Genomic DNA, 17,358 nt, shown 5'->3' on the forward strand with positions numbered 1-17,358 from the left:
CTATACGGACTGCACTATATACTCTGCTGAAAAATTGGGCCTTACGTGTTGGTGGTGGCAGAACATGGTAACCCCTCACAGTTACTCTTGTTGGGCGCAGGAACGGTCCCTGCTGTTAAATATTATTTCAAAAATTGTAATTACATGCCTCTGTTACACAGGGGCAGAAACATTGGGCCTTAGGTTTTGGTGGTGCCAAAACACTGTAACCCCTCACAGTTACTCTTGTTGGGTGCAGGAACGGTCCCTGCATTATTTCAGAGGCTGCTTGCCCTCTTTTAATGGCCTGTGAGTGTCTGCCTCTCCTTGGAGGCCATCTAGACATGATGGGTATTTTTTTTTTTTTTTAACACCGCACTACACTGTATTATATACTGTGTACACTGCCTGAAGTGTATTTGAAACTGTACACACTGTATTATATACTGTGTACACCGCCTGTACTGTATTAGAAACTGTACACCGCCGAATGCACTGTATATATAGGCTATGCTGAATGCAGAGTATATATACAGTGGAGACGGAAAGTATTCAGACCCCCTTACATTTTTCACGCTTTGTTACATTGCAGCCATTTGCTAAAATCATCAAGTTCATTTTTTTTTCTCATTAATGTACACACAGCACCCCATATTGACAGAAAAACACAGAATTCTTGACATTTTTTCAGATTTATTAAAAAAGAAAAATTGAAATATCACATGGTCCTAAGTATTCAGACCCTTTGCTCAGTATTTAGTAGAAGCACCCTTTTGATCTAATACAGCCATGAGTCTTTTGGGGAAAGATGCAACAAGTTTTTCACACCTGGATTTGGGGATCCTCTGCCATTCCTCCTTGCAGATCCTCTCCAGTTCTGTCAGGTTGGATGGTAAACGTTGGTGGACAGCCATTTTTAGGTCTCTCCAGAGATGCTCAATTGGGTTTAAGTCAGGGCTCTGGTTGGGCCATTCAAGAACAGTCACAGAGTTGTTGTGAAGCCACTCCTTTGTTATTTTAGCTGTGCGCTTAGGGTCATTGTCTTGTTGGAAGGTAAACCTTCGGCCCAGTCTGAAGTCCTGAGCACTCTGGAGAAGGTTTTCGTCCAGGATATCCCTGTACTTGGCCACATTCATCTTTCCCTCGATTGCAACCAGTCTTCCTGTCCCTGCAGCTGAAAAACACCCCCACAGCATGATGCTGCCACCACCATGCTTCACTGTTGGGACTGTATTGGACAGGTGATGAGCAGTGCCTGGTTTTCTCCACACATACCGCTTAGAATTAAGGCCAAAAAGTTCTATTTTGGTCTCATCAGACCAGAAAATCTTATTTCTCATCATCTTGGAGTCCTTCAGGTGTTTTTTTAGAAAACTCCATGCAGGCTTTCATGTGTCTTGCACTGAGGAGAGGCTTCCGTCGGGCCACTCTGCCATAAAGCCCTGACTGGTGGAGGGCTGCAGTGATGGTTGACTTTCTACAACTTTCTCCCATCTCCCGACTGCATCTCTGGAGCTCAGCCACAGTGATCTTTGCCTTCTTCTTTGCCTCTCTCACCAAGGCTCTTCTCCCCCAATAGCTCAGTTTGGCCAGACGGACAGCTCTAGGAAGGGTTCTGGTCGTCCCAAACATCTTCCATTTAAGGATTATGGAGGCCACTGTGCTCTTAGGAACCTTAAGTGCAGCAGAAATTTTTTGTAACCTTGGCCAGATCTGTGCCTTGCCACAATTCTGTCATTGAGCTCTTCAGGCAGTTCCTTTGACTTCATGATTCTCATTTGCTCTGACATGCACTGTGAGCTGTAAGGTCTTATATAGACAGGTGTGTGGCTTTCCTAATCAAGTCCAATCAGTATAATCAAACACAGCTGGACTTAAATGATTTTAGCAAATGGCTGCAATATAACAAAGAGTGAAAAATTTAAGGGGGTCTGAATACTTTCCGCCCCAACTGTGTGTATATATAATTTGCTGCAAACGCCTCGTTGTTCGGCAAATGGGCGAACACCCGATGTTCGAGTCGAACTTACATTCGACTCAAACTCGAAGCTCATCCCTAGCTGCCAGCTTCTCCTCTTCTTTCCTTCTCCGGCTGTCCTGCAGGGGGATTGGTTCTAGCACATGCGCCCATTCCACCTGCTGTTTGGACACTGGTGGCCCCTAATGCCGCCTGTCAGTAACTTGGTAGGAGGCCGAGATGCTGGGAGGGCTCCCCTTGCGGCCGAGTGCAGCACACCACTGATGGTGGAACAGCAGGTGTGGTGCCCACAGAAGCACGGGTGCCAGGTTGCTGGAGACAGGCGTGCTTGAAAGGTCCAGGAGACAGAGTCCAGTGGAATAACTGAATATCGGAGCCGGGAGTCAGGCCAGGGGTCATTCACAGAGAGACAGTCCAGGATCAGAATGACCTAAGATCAGCTGCGTCTTAGTACAGGGAGCAAGATAAGCAGAGTCCAAAAGCCAGGCCGGGGTCAGATGCTGGGAGCAGGAAGGAGGAAGCCAGGTGCAAGCCAAAGGGTCAAGCCAGAGGATCAGGAAGAGCAGGTCAAAACAAGCCGGGTTGGTACACAGGAGATCAGATCAGCAGATAATACAGGAACACAGGGGGAGCTGGAGACAAACCAGCAATTGCAGACACTAGCAGACTTCCTTATATAGGCCCATGTGACCTGCTGGTAGAGATACTGGGTCCTAAAGTCCTTCTCCTGCCAGAGATGCTGGGTCCTAAAGTCCTTCTCCTGCCATAAGTGCTGGTAGAGATGCTGGGTCCTAGAGTCCTTCTCCTGCTGTTGATTCCCTGACAGTGCCCCCCCCTGACGGGCAGCCTCCGGATGCCCATTTGAGCCATTTTCTTAGGGTATTTGGCCCAAAACTCTCGGACGAATCTAGGGGCATGCACATTGGCCTCAGGTTCCCAGGAGCTCTCCTTAGGTGGATACCCTTTCCATTTAATTAAGAACTGAATTGTCCTACCTCTCCGTCGACAGTCAAGAATGGATTCCACTTCAAATTCAGTCTCATCTCCTACCAGGACCGGAGGTGGGGGTACTTCTTCTCTCCCTGCAAAAGAACTAGAAATGGCATGTTTAAGAAGTGCAACATGAAATACAGGGTGGATCTTATAAGATTCAGGTAAGGCAAGTTCGAAGGTTACTGGATTTATTTCGCGTTTGATTTCAAAAGGACCAACAAACTTTGGCCCCAACTTTCGGGATGGACATGGCAGTTTGAGGTTTGCAGATGAGAGCCACACTTTGTCCCCCACTTTAAAGGCAGGGTTTCCTCTTCTTTTCTTGTCATATTGTTTCTTATACCCTTCTTGGGCTTTCCGCATTGTATCCTGGAGAATTTGATAATTGGTTTGAATGAAATTTATTCTGTCTTGAACTGCCGGAACTGAAGATTCGGGGCTGATATTGGGTAGAAATGAGGGATGGTAGCCATAATTCGCCCAGAAGGGCGACTGGTTGGTAGCAGCGTGCACAGAGTTATTGTATGCAAATTCCGCACAGGGCAATAATGAAATCCAATCATCCTGAGAAAAGGAACAAAAACATCTTAGATACTGTTCTAGCGTTTGGTTAGTCCTTTCCATTTGACCGTTGCTCTGGGGGTGGTAGGCTGTGGAAAAACATGTTTCAATTGACAGCAATTTGCAAAGGTTCCTCCAGAACCTAGAGGTGAATTGAACACCTCTGACACAATGTTGTCTGGTACACCATGCAATCTGACTATTTCTTTGATGAAAGTTTTTGTTGTGTCCATGGCGGAAGGTGTGCCCATCATTGGCAAGAAGTGTGCCATCTTGGATAGCCGGTCTACTACTACCAAGATGGTTGTGAATTCTTCTGAAGGGGGTAAATCCACGATAAAGTCTAATGAAATGTTTTTCCAAGGCTGTTCCGGGACTGGCAGAGGTCTTAACAGGCCCCAGGATTTAGCGTTGGACCTCTTATTCCGCTGGCATGTTGTGCAAGAATTGACATACTCCTTACAATCGGATCTCAGAGTGGGCCACCATAAAGACCATTGGACCAGTTTGGTCGTTTTTCGGACCCCAAAGTGGCCAGCCAATTGGTGGTCGTGAAAAGTTCTTAAAACCTGAAGCCTGGCTTGCTGTGGGACAAAAATCTTGTTTTGATGCCAAAGGAGCCCCTCCTGGCTTCTTAGAGAGGAGATTTCTGCCTCCGTGCACTGGGTGGATGCCTGCTCAATTGAAATCCTTAAATCAGGCTGGATCAAGAGGAAATTTTGAGGGGACAGAATTGAACTGGGTGTGATCTCTTCCGGGGTGTCAGGGAACATTCGGGACAAGGCGTCGGCTTTTCCATTCTTAGACCCTGGGCGGAAGGTGATATGGAAGTTAAACCTAGAAAAGAATAGAGCCCATCAAGCCTGCTGGGGTCTCAGTCGCTTGCCTGTGCGGAGATATTCTAGGTTCTTATGGTCTGTAAAGATTAAGATAGGATGGACGGCACCCTCCAGGAAATATCTCCATTTCTCCAGAGCAGTTTTAATCGCCAAGAGCTCCCGATCCCCCACGTCGTAGTTCTTCTCCGGCTGACTCATCTTCCTTGAAGAGAAGGCCACGGGATGAAGTAGGGCTTTGGGCCCCTGACGTTGGGAAAGAACTGCCCCCCTGGCTACTTCGGAGGCATCAACTTCCAGGACATAGGGTAAGGTAGGATCAGGATGCTGTAAGATAGATGCAGAGGTAAAGAGGAGCTTCAGTTGATCGAAGGCAGTTTGTGCTGCTACTGACCACTGGAATCTGGTATGTTGGCGGGTTATCTGGGTGATAGGCACTACAATGCTAGAGAAGTTCTTTATAAATCTCCTGTAGAAATTTGCGAAGCCCATGAACCTCTGAACACCCTTCTTATCAGATGGAGCTGGCCACTCAAGGATAGCCTTTACCTTTTGAGGATCCATAGCTACCCCATTAGTGGTGATGATGAGTCCGAGGAATTGGATTGTCGTCTTCTCAAAGTCGCATTTCTCGGCTTTTACATACAATCCATGTGTTCTGAGGATGCCCAGTACCTTTTTTACATGCGTTCTGTGAAGCTCCAGAGTAGCTGAGAATATGAGAATATCGTCGAGGTAGACGATAACGAAGTGGTCTAAGTACTGCCGAAAAATATCATTTATGAAATGTTGAAATGTGGCCGGGGCGTTACATTGTCCAAACGGCATTACTAAGTATTCAAAGTGCCCGAATCTTGTTCTGAATGCTGTTTTCCACTCATCCCCCTCTCGGATACGGACTTTGTAAGCTCCACGTAGGTCTAATTTGGTGAAAATGTGGGCTGTACGAAACCTCTGGAAGAGTTCGGGGATGAGGGGGAGTGGATAGCGATTTTTAAGAGTAATTTTGTTTAAGTCCCTGTAGTCCACACATGGCCTCAAGGTTTTATCTTTTTTTTCAACAAAGAAAATGCTGGCATCGGCAGGAGAGGAGGAAGGGCGGATAAATCCCTTTTCAAGATTTTCATCAACATAATGCCTCAAAGTTTCAAGTTCAGTCTCAGAAAGGGGAAAAATACGGCCAAAAGGAATCTCAGCCCCCGGTAGCAAGTCAATGGGGCAATCATAGGGGCGGTGTGGGGGTAGAGTATCCGCATTCTTCTTGTCAAAAACATCTTGGAATTCATGGTAGGCCGCTGGTATATTGGTATCCACACTGGGTGTGGGTAGGACAGACAACTAGAAAAGTCCTTGGATTCAGGAGCAAGACAATGCTGACGGCAGTAGGAAGAAGTGAAGAGAACTTCCCACTTGGACCAGTCAATCTGAGGATTGTGCGCTTGTAGCAATGGAATTCCCAGGATCACAGGGAATATAGGGGAGCTCAGGACATCAAAACGTAGAAATTCCTGGTGACTAGAATTGATGGAGGTAAAGATAGGTGCCGTTTCTTGGGTGACATGCCCAGAACTAGGCATTGAGCCATCGGCCAGATGGACGGTCAGTCTTTACCTTTTGTGGTGAAGAGGGATAGCGAGTCTCTTTGCCAAGGTCAGATCCAAGAAACAGCTGCATGCCCCAGAATCCACTATTGCTTGGAGATGAACTTCCTCTCCTGCCACCAGTAATGTGACAGGAAGACTGATATGGGTTGGAGAAGATCTGGATACCTGGAAATTGACCGAAGTGCAGGGAACTGATTTCCTGGGTCTTACAGGGCAAAAGGTTATGTAATGTCCTGTTCCCCCACAGTAGAAGCAAAGGTTCACCTGTCGGCGATGAAGTTTCTCCTCTGAAGTTAATGTTGGATGGGCCAGGCCAAGCTGCATGGGGTTGGATGTAGGCGGGAAGGGTTTGGATACGTTCAGACTGGCGTTCACGTAAGCGTCTATCGATTTGAATGGTCGGTAGGATGAGACCTTCTAGTGTTGAGGGGGTCTCAATTCTGAACAGTTCATCCTTGAGGGATTCAGACAGCCCCAGCCGATACTGATAACTTAAGGCTGCCTCGTTCCAACCTGAGTCTGAGGACCAGGTACGGAATTCCACCGTGTAATCTTCCACAGGGCGCTGACCCTGCCGTAGGGTATGCAGAGCAGCTTCAGCAGTGGCCACCCGCAGGGGGTCATCGTATAATTGGCCCATGGTTTCGAAGAACTGATCCACAGAGTTGATGAGAGGACTCTCCTGCTCCAATAAGCCATGAGCCCATATTTGGGGTTCATCAGTCAACAAAGAAATAATGAATCCCACCTTCACTGTTTCAGTGGAAAAAGTCCGTGGTTGCAGTGCCAAGTATAGGTAACAGGCGTTCTTAAAGGATCTGAATTTCTTCCGATCACCGGAGAAGCGTTCTGGTGTTGGTACTCGTGGTTCCGGAGGGGGCATTACCACAGTAGGAGTAACTACCGGAGGGTTGGCGGAAGACGGTCCTTGATCTGTGGCGGTAGGTGTCGCAGACAGGTGCTGCAGGCGGTCCTCTAACTGAGAGTACCTTTCCTGGAGTTTTTGGATGACCTGAGTGAGGGCCGTGATCTGTAGACTTGTGGCTTCCAGCGGGGAGACACCTCCGTTGGCCTCTGACATGGCTGGTTTGTACTGTCAGTAACTTGGTAGGAGGCCGAGATGCTGGGAGGGCTCCCCTTGCGGCCGAGTGCAGCACACCACTGAAGGTGGAACAGCAGGTGTGGTGCCCACAGAAGCACGGGTGCCGGGTTGCTGGAGACAGGCGTGCTTGAAAGGTCCAGGAGACAGAGTCCAGTGGAATAACTGAATTACGGAGCCGGGAGTCAGGCCAGGGATTATTCACAGAGAGACAGTCCAGGATCAGAATGACCTAAGATCAGCTGCGTCTTAGTACAGGGAGCAAGATAAGCAGAGTCCAAAAGCCAGGCCGGGGTCAGATGCTGGGAGCAGGAAGGAGGAAGCCAGGTGCAAGCCAAAGGGTCAAGCCAGAGGATCAGGAAGAGCAGGTCAAAACAAGCCGGGTCGGTACACAGGAGATCAGATCAACAGATAATACAGGGCACAGGAACACAGGGGGAGCTGAAGACAAACCAGCAATTGCAGACACTAGCAGACTTCCTTATATAGGCCCATGTGACCTGCTGGTAGAGATACTGGGTCCTAAAGTCCTTCTCCTGCCAGAGATGCTGGGTCCTAAAGTCCTTCTCCTGCCATAAGTGCTGGTAGAGATGCTGGGTCCTAGAGCCCTTCTCCTGCTGTTGATTCCCTGACACCGCCCCCCTAATACATGCGTCCAGCCCCCTAATCTACATGCGGGGCACATGGATTCCAATGGGGTTTTTTTTTTTTTTTTTTTAGAAGCACGTGATTAGAGCCAGAGGCTCTAATAGGCTTTAAAAAAGGGTGGGCTTTGCGCCCCGAGCAAACCCAGTTGTGTGACAATAGCAAAATAATATTGTCTTCCTGATTTACCAGATTGACCGAGAGGAGAAGCGATCCTATTGGGCACCGAGGAGGAGGAGGGAGGAAATGCAGGAGAAGCCACATGAAGGAGGAGGATGTGCCGCCCAGAGGAAGCGCTGCTGCCCGCGAACTAGATGGGGGGTGGTGACTGACTGGGGGGGGGGTGCCTGTGACCCGACCGACAGGGGGGGTGCCGTCGGGTGGATTGTTTGGCCCCCTCCAAAAAAAATATACCACCAGCCGCTACTGTGTCTCAACCCCCATGTGCCCCTTTCCACTGTAGCGCGTCCGGCTTCCCTCCTCTCCTCTCTCACCGGAAGCTGCTGCGGGCAAACAGGGGAATGTTTCATGATGGAGAGCGGGGGAAAGAGCCACAAATATACTCATTTACTAGCCCCTTCCTTTTCTTAAAAAAACACAGTGAGGGATCGGTGCCAATCACGCCTGTGTCCATTCATCACTGAAGCATAGGAATCGGTGTTTACAATGCTACAGTTTGTGAAATGAGCAGGAAACCTCGGACCGCTTCTGTTCATTCATCTGTGCAGCTGATAAATCTTTGTCAGTCACTTTCGGACAGGGAAGGGGGCCCTAGCGGGTAATCTGTATGGGGCCCTGTGATTTCTAACAGCAGCCCTGAATGTATAGTACCATGTGGAGAATGCTGGTCATATACCATGATGCAACTCATGATGTTAGTCAGCCCCCTTGTGCTTTCTATGGCTTTGGCCATATCAGGGCACAGAGGAAGAGGAAGAATTCTCAAGTAGAGCCATTTACACACAGGGCTCCACTGAGCAGACTGAATCGGATGTCGGCACTCTGTGTCTGATCTTCTGTATCTCTGTTATAGGTAATCTGCTGCTTTTGTTGTCTTTTTTCTTCTTTCTCTCTTTCTTTCTTTCCTTCTTTCTTTCCTTCTTTCTTTTCCTTTCTTCTTTGTTCTTTCTTTGTTTCTTCCTTCCTTTCCTAACTTTCTTTCTTCCTTCTTTCCTTTCCATTCTTTCTTTCTTTCCTTCTCCTTCCTCTCTTTCTCCTTACCCTCTGTCTGATCTTCTGTATCTCTGTAGCGGTTAATCTGCCGCTCTTGTTGTCTGCGTTCTCTCTTATTATCTGAGTTCCGTTTATCTGTTCTGCCTTCTTTGTCGCAGTGTTTGTCGTTGTCTCTATTGTTTGCTGGTGTGTATTGGATATTATAACCTTCAGACTGTCACCCCCTCTGTAATTACCATCTCCAGCTCTGACTCCCCATCTGTGCACACAATGGCATCAACCACCCACCTCTAACATCCAGGACCAGAAAATGACTAACAGTCACCAGTAAGACCACAAATGTTACAAATAAAACAGCTCAGGGATCAAACCGCTGCTGATATATTTATTTATAACTTGGATGAACAATCGCTTATTGGCAGACAGAAATATTTTTTGCTTATGGAGCAACTGCAAGTATCAAGAACAATCAGTGCACTTCTAATTCTGTGCAGGAAACATGTAGAGTTCACTTCAGCCAAAGTTAGCTTTGAGCGGGACTGCAGACTCTTGTCACATGAATTCATGCCATGCAACCTTCCAGTCTGAGAATTACTGTGGGCAGGGCTTGGAATCAGGGAACACTTCTGCTTATATTTGTAAAACTTTCATGACCATTTAGATCAGGTCCTCCAAACTTTCTAAACAATAGGTCAGTTTACTGTCCTTTGGAATTCAGGGGGGCTTGACGATGTCAGTGGAAAGAATAGGCAGAGCTCTGCACTTTAACAGGGAAAACTGTTAAATGGCTGCATTACATTTCTCTTATTTACAACAATATTTGTTTTTGGAAAGCTCAACTCCATCCAAAAACATTATTCATTTTTTTTGTGTCATTTTGAGTGTGGAAGGGTGAGAACAAGTTTTGGCTGGAGTTCAGCTTTAATAGGTAGTTGTGCTGTAAATGCCATAACTGTTAAAAAAATGAGATAGCTGAGGAGCGCTGCATCTGTCTAGCATCATGAGGATCTAGATAAATATGTTGTCATCAATCTTATTGACTGTCGGTTGTGTAATTAGCGCATCTTATAATCAGCCTATCATGTAATCAGCGTTATTAAATTAGCAGAAATATGTCAGATGGTGAACAGCTACACGAAGAAGGACCTTCACTATGGAAGGATTACAGGTATCAGACCTGATTCAGCACACTGAAATATTATTCCATGTAGCAATCTTAATTAACCCCTCAAAGTTTTCATTTGCAATTGTAACACTGGATTTTCAAAGGATGGCAATAAAGTGAACCTGTTAGCCCTTAAAGAGGAGCTCCCCCCCCCCCCCCCAAAAAAAAATTAAAAGTCAGCAGCTGACTCTCAATATAAGGACAATCGCCTGTTCAGGGATCCAGCACTGTCCTCACAGGAGCCAATTCTTAAATGGGCTTTGGGTCCAGGCGCCGACATCTTAACCTAGCCTATCTGGGCAAAAGTGGCAATTTTAAAGAGGAAGGGGGTAGGAGGCAAACAAGCAACTTTTACTTTTGGGTGAACTTCGGCTTGTTTGCCTCCTGCCCCACTCTACTGCCACATTTGGCACTTTTTGTGGGGGAGCGGGTAACTGGTTTTGACAGGTAAAAAAAATCAATCAGATTGATTGCGCGCTGCCACCTAGTGGTAAAAACAAAGTAGGCTGCTGCTATCACCTATGTGTTCCCACATCCTCCCTACTTGTATATATATCAATATGATAGCGCTGCTATTGGGTATCCTTTTTGTTTGTATCAGATATTACCTTATCTAAGCTTATATGACCCCTTGTGGGTCTAAGATGGAGGTGAGCTTGCACTGCGCCTGGTGAATGGGACACAGGTTAATGGAGTGGAGATACACTGTGTATTGATGTGTGGAGCACGGTTCATTGCAAGAGACTCTTTGGGTGCACAATCTATGAAAAGCATTTTGTGGACTTTACATTTGATATTTGCACATTTTTTATTTAATATTTGGCACTTTTTATATTGGCATTTGCACTTTACTATTAATTGTTTATCATTTTAGTAAAATTATTGTTATATGTGTTATTCAGTAGTCACATACTGAGCAACGCTATCACATTGATACATATATACATTTAAGGTTCCGGTCAGATTGTCGCGGTGACATTTGGCTCCTCCTCCTTCCCCTCCGCTGCCTTCTGGGACACATCACAGGTCCCAAAAGACTACAGGACCATTCACAAAGTGCATCGCAACTCCCTTACCTAAGATTCTGGTGCTCTTACTTCCCTTACCTAAATGGAAGTGGGACCAGGTACCTGACAAAACCCGCTCCCCCACAAAAAGTGCCAAATGTGGCAGTGGAGGGGGACGAGCCTAGGTTAAGATGCCGGCGCCTGCACCCAAAGCAGATTGAAGAATTGGCTTGGGTGAGGACATCACTGGATCCCTGGACAGGTAAGTCTCATTATATTAAAAAAAAGTCCCTATTTTGGGAGGAGACTGGAGTTGCTCTTTAAAGACTTGCCTATCAGGGCAATTTTGACATTTTTCACATGCATGTTAAAGTCTGTATGTTTTGTTAACTTAATTACTTAAAACACCCAAACATTATATATTTTCTGAAAGCAGAAGCCCTATAGAATAAAATAATAACATTTTTTTATGTCGCATGATATTTGTGCAGCTGTTTATTAAGCGCAAATTTTCAGAACCAAATAATTTTAAAAGAATTTTGGTGCACACAATCACGATATAATACCCAATTTTTGGTAAAATATAAAAGATGAGTTGAGTAAACAGATACCAAACATGTCAAGATTTAAAATTGCGCACACCTGTGGAATGGCAACAAACTACGGTAGCTAAAATTAGCCATAGGCGATGCTTTAAAAGCCTTTACAAGTTATCAGTTTAGAGTTAAACATGAGAATTATTGCTGTCACTGCAATGACAATACCTCATATGTGTGGTGCAATCGTGTAAATATGTATGCTATACCTATATGCGCATTTGCGGGTAAGTAGGGGCGCAGGGGTGCTGTAAAAAAAATGAATTATGTGTATTTATTTAATTTAATTTTGTTACACTTTTTTTTTACTTTATTTTCTCTTTCATTTATTGCTATCACAAGAGGTGAACAAGCTCTCTTGTGATAGCTTTAGGCAGTGACAGATACTCTTTATGGAGACATCAGGAGTCTATTAGACCCCTGATGTCTCCCCTGCCCTCCAAGGCAGCTGATCAAACACGGATCGTGTTTGATCATCTGCTTTCTGGCTGTAATGGCCAGGTCAAAACAGCTCTGAAACCAGAAGTAACAAAATCCTTGTCACTTCCGGTTTCATTCATCACAAAGGAGATGGGGGAATGGATGTTCCCCCATCTCCTCTGTGGGCAGCTAACCTGACTACTTACCATGGTCCCGGACTCCCCAGTGGAAAGGGAGAGCCTAGGAACGGCAGTGGGGGCCTTAATTGTACTGTAAAAGTGGACTGTGCAGATCACTGTTACAGGAAAGCTGATCACCGGCTTTAATAAATGGTACCAGGATCATGGCTGTAGATGCAGCCATGATCCTGGTAAAAGCGCTTGCTGCCCAAGACGTTTATATAAGTACGCTTGGCAGCAAGCGGTTTAAAACTTTAAATTTGAATTTGCTTGTGTTTTGATTTCCCTCATCAACCTGCTAATAGAAATTTAAAATTATATCTTTCTGTTTTCATTACTGACTTCTGTGGGGTCGTTAGGGTACTGTACATAACCTCCTGAAATGATCATAGTACCCTGCCTCAGTACTCCTCTCAAGAGCCCTCAGACCTGATACAAGCACTGAACTGACTCTAGGGAGGAGATGTGCAATTATCAGAATGCCTTGATGGGTGGATGTCAGTTTGGAGAAATTGGCATTTCTCAGCAGGCTGCAGTTGCATGCAGACCACTCTAGATAATACCCACATAAGACTCTGAGTCCCCAAGATTAAATGCAAGGACACTCTAAAAACCATTGCTGTCTATGAGTTTGTTTCAGACACAAACAGTTGTGTTGGTGTGCATCAAAGAAAATTTTAGGCATACTTAATTTTTATGCAGTGCAACAGAAATGTATGTCAGTGTTCCTCAATAGAACACTCATACCCTTGATGTGGCCTGTACAGAGATCATCAGCTCATTCATTTGAAAGAGCTGCCTTATCTCAGTGCATAAAAAAAACGTGCATTAATGCATCGGGAGTGTGTAAACCCAGCCTTGATCCAAGAAGATCAGAGAGGTTCCTTTAAGCCCACGTTCACATTGCTCCGATTTGGCATGCAATCTGTGGCTATTGCAATAGCTCCATCCAAATCAGTGCCACAGCGACTTTGTGGCGCCACACCGATTCCCAAAAGTAGTTCCTGTACTACTTTTCGCGACTTCGGGGACAATTTAAATAGACATCTGTGCATGAACCCGCACAGATGTCTGTCAAATAACCCCCGAAGTCGGACTGCATTGCTGAATTGAAATTTCTAACCCACATCAGTGTGAACCTGGGCTAAAGTCTAATCATACAAGGTGTCAAACTAACATTAGTTTTCTGAAGGAAAAAACACAAGGGAGGGAGGCGCCTCTGGGTGTAGTATGTAAACCAATTTATTAAAAAAAACAATGTGCAAACAACTCACATTTGGATGAATAAAAGACAGCATGTGATAAAAGTATGATCCATCATAAGAGGGGTCCGTCAGATCGGTCACAAACGTCTCTGCTGGCTGCCGTGCGTGTGGCTTGCCGTACACCGCTAGAGCCGGCCGCGGTGGTGATGGAATTCAAAGCGAGGCCTGGAACGCTGGTGGAAGGCAGGCGCGTACCAGTGATGTCACAGCTCCGCGCCTGCCTTCCACCAGTGTTCCAGGCCTCGCTTTGAATTCCATCACCACCGCGGCCGGCTCTAGCGGTGTATAGCAAGCCACACGCACGGCAGCCAGCAGAGACGTTTGTGACCGATCTGACGGACCCCTCTTATGACGGATCATACTTTTATCACATGCTGTCTTTTATTCATCCAAATGTGAGTTGTTTGCACATTGTTTTTTTTAATAATTTGGTTTACATACTACACCCAGAGGCGCCTCCCTCCCTTGTGTTTTTTCCTTCAGATCTTGGAGCTTGGTTTCAGTTCTTTTTGGAAGGCAGCCCTCGGTGTGGATTCTATACCATTAGTCTGCTTCCTCATGACCCCTACATAGACTGTTATGGACTAAATATATGATTTATATTTATAGTGTTTACCTGCCAGTCATGATGGTGATATAGCTTTCCAGTTTTTGTGCCTTTACTTGTGTAATGTAACATTAGTTTTCCACCACAGTTACAAGAAAATTCGAAGGAGCGATTTTCTCGAATGAACAAAATGCTGTTTTTGTTTGGGAAAGTCCATTCACTCCAAAATTGAATATTAAACGTATTTGAAGTACTTTTGAACGACATTCATCATTGAATGTGCTCATGAGAATTTTCATGTTTGAGGATCTACTAGTGTATGGTGAGCCTTATTCTCATTTAAGTTTTCTTTTGGGATCTCTGTCATATTGATTTTGATGGTGAATGTATTGCGGAGAGATTCTTCATCCAGTGTCACATGGCTTTGTGTGGTTTGATTCAATAACATATTTAATATTTTTCATATATAGTTCTGGAGGGGAGAAGAGAACCCTCTCCCCTCTAGGCAGTACATTGAAGTGAGTGTTAATTAGTGCCACACATAGGCTGACAAGGTGTCCCGTGTTGAACAAGATGGATAAAGAGATTGTGTGTTCCAGGACTGTTATTCCGAAGTTCTCTACAGGGAGGAAGTTTGGGCAGAATCCAAGACAAAAGAAATAATAGCTGTGAGGGAGAGTCTTAATCTTTGATGTGTGTGCCACACAGGCAGCTGTCTGGGGTCAGAGAGATAAAGGGGTGCAGAAACTGGATTGTAATAATTGCACACATTGCTTTCTTCTCTATGGGATCCTTTACAGACATGTGCTTGGCCTGTGCTTTGGTTGTTTCTGTTTATTCATTAAAAAAACAGATGAATTCTTTAAAGCTGAACTCCAGGTAAATAGATAAATACACAGATGAAATACATATATACGAGATTTTACCTGTCAAAGGAAACTTATTTCTGTTCATCCAGTCCCGAGATGTACACAGATCTGCCATACAGCACATAGACCGATCTCACAGAGACAGAGTTTTCTCTGCTGAAGTTCAGTAACACTTACTGGGTCTTGTCCCTACCCCAACCTGTGAATGAACAGTGAAGGATAAGGCAGCTGACGGATGAGCTTAACTCTCTTTGTCACTCTGCTCTCTACTTCTACTTCTATCAGCATGTTCTTTTTAACATATGACAAATGCAGCCCAAATGATTGGCTACTTGTGCTGTTCCCCCTTCTTCCAGTCTGAGCTCTGCTGTACAGGGTCTGCAAGAGGTTGATACCAGGTCATATTCCGGTACTTGCACTGTCTGTGTTTAAAATACATTTAATAATTGATTATTGACTAAAGAGCTGCATTAGTTTGTGTCTTTGATATCTGGTTAGCTTTAAAATGTTATATTATGGGATTGCTCACATACCAGCTGTTAAATGTGCATATGTGTGTAGGCTTTTATCAAAGCATATCAAAAAAAAAAACAATTTATAATTTTGAAAAACTTCTAACCCAGTAACCAGTTACAATGGTCACCTGAATAGAAAGGGTGAATCTCCCCAGCGGGACACAGCAATAAAAACCCTTCCACACTTCATAAAATAATTCTTATTTTTTTTTTAGATTAACTTTTAACTTTTTTTTAAGTATACCTTTAATTTTGGGACCCCAGCTTGTCAACATAAGAGTTTTATTGAGAATTTCAGATAGTACGGCCCTAAAACAATGACAGACCTACCACATAGGGTCCCCCATAACTTGTACATTGACACCAGAGTATAAATAGAGGCACCCTTTATATTCCTCATTAGCCACAAAGGCTGTAAATCTGCTTAGCACCAAATGTCTTTTACTTTTAAAAGTAGCAGTTACATCAATGTAGTCAATAAGGATATTTCTTTGCCAAATAAAAAAAGAAAATCATGATAAAATATATATAGTGCACAGTCTTTGCTAACTTTTTTCTGTTGTCTTCACAGCCGTTGGCGTTCAGATGAAGCTCTCCATGCTGCGGAATATTTTCTGGGAGGTGACACGACAGGTCAGTGAAAAGGACTGTGTATTCAGTTGGCCTTTTTGCTTCTTTGGCTTTCCCAACATGCTTCTGCAATTTACAGTCTAAATATGTAAATTGGGGCTCATTGAAATGAGGGATTAACAGTTGTTTCATGCAAGATTCCAGTATGCGTGAATGGCATCGTGTTATATGCTTTTAACATACGGTTAGACAGGTAAATTTGGTTGGTCAGCAGACTGGTTGGTGAGTTGAGCTATGGAATTGTCCTTTTCTTGTAATTATAGGAAAGAAAGCAGAGGGAACCATGATGGTTCATAATCATTATATGATCCCAAATATGTGGACACCCTTTGGATGACAGGATTCAGGAGTTTCCAGTGAAGGGTTCTATTAATGCTACAGCGTACAAGGATATTTTAGACAATTGTGCTCTTCCAATTTTGTGGTAACAGTCTAGGGAAGGCCTGGCATGAACGTGCCCTTGCATGCAAAGCCAGTTCTATAAAGAGATGGTTTGAACAGTTTGATGTGAAGGAACTCAAGTGTCCTGCACAGTGCCCTGACCTCAACCATACTGAACACACCCTTGGAATGAATTGGAACACACCACTGACAAGCCGGTGCCTGACCTTGCAAATCCTCTTTTGGTTGAATTGGCCAAATTCCCACAGATACACTCCAAACTCTTGTGTAAAGCCTTTCTAGAAGAGTGGAGGCTATTATAGCCACAAAGATGGTGGTGGGGTAACTCTAAATTCATGGCCATGGTGTTGGAAAGGAATGTCCAGCAAGCTCATATAAGTGCGATGGTCAGGTGTCCACAAATGTTTGGCCATATGGTATATGTGAAGTGATGGTACATATGGGCCAGAGGCATCCCCTGGGAACTTATTGGCTCCATATGTCTGCCTCTGACTCAAGCTGGGTACACATAAGCTGAAACGGTTGTTCCGGCAGGAACCGGTTGAATTTTGACCTGGTCCAACAGAAGCCTGTCTCATGACTGGTTTCTTTCGAAAGAGCATACTGGAAAACCAGCGTCCAATCTGCTCTTGCAGCGATCACTGTGTTCTGGTGGGGGGGAGGGGGGGGTATAGTCCCCCCTGTCTGAACACAAAAGCTCAGCGGAATATTACCGCACTAACATGTGATGTGACAGTATGGCGATCTGTACGTTTTTCTTCCATTTAGCCTGCTGGGTTGAATGAAAAAAATCTTCCTGTGGGTACCCAGCATTATGTCCCACCCCTTCCTTCAGTTTGTAACCATCCTACTTGTAGAATACAAAGTTCTTCCTGTTTTCATCAAAAGTAAATCT

The 17,358-nt window shown here is 44.9% G+C and overlaps 1 protein-coding gene across 5 annotated transcripts in view; it reads left to right on the forward strand.

Annotated features, from left to right (window-relative positions):
* Positions 1-17,358, forward strand: part of CACNA2D4 (calcium voltage-gated channel auxiliary subunit alpha2delta 4) — a 374,858-nt gene that overhangs the window by 303,995 nt on the left and 53,505 nt on the right. For all 5 annotated transcript variants that reach the window (XM_073621593.1, XM_073621591.1, XM_073621594.1 and 2 more), the window contains one exon: positions 16,003-16,064. In XM_073621593.1, the coding sequence (XP_073477694.1) occupies positions 16,003-16,064 (62 nt within the window). The remainder of the gene's footprint in view (positions 1-16,002; positions 16,065-17,358) is intronic.

The sequence above is a fragment of the Aquarana catesbeiana genome, linkage group LG03, assembly GCF_042186555.1.
Source record: "Aquarana catesbeiana isolate 2022-GZ linkage group LG03, ASM4218655v1, whole genome shotgun sequence".
Taxonomy (NCBI): Eukaryota; Metazoa; Chordata; class Amphibia; order Anura; family Ranidae; genus Aquarana; species Aquarana catesbeiana.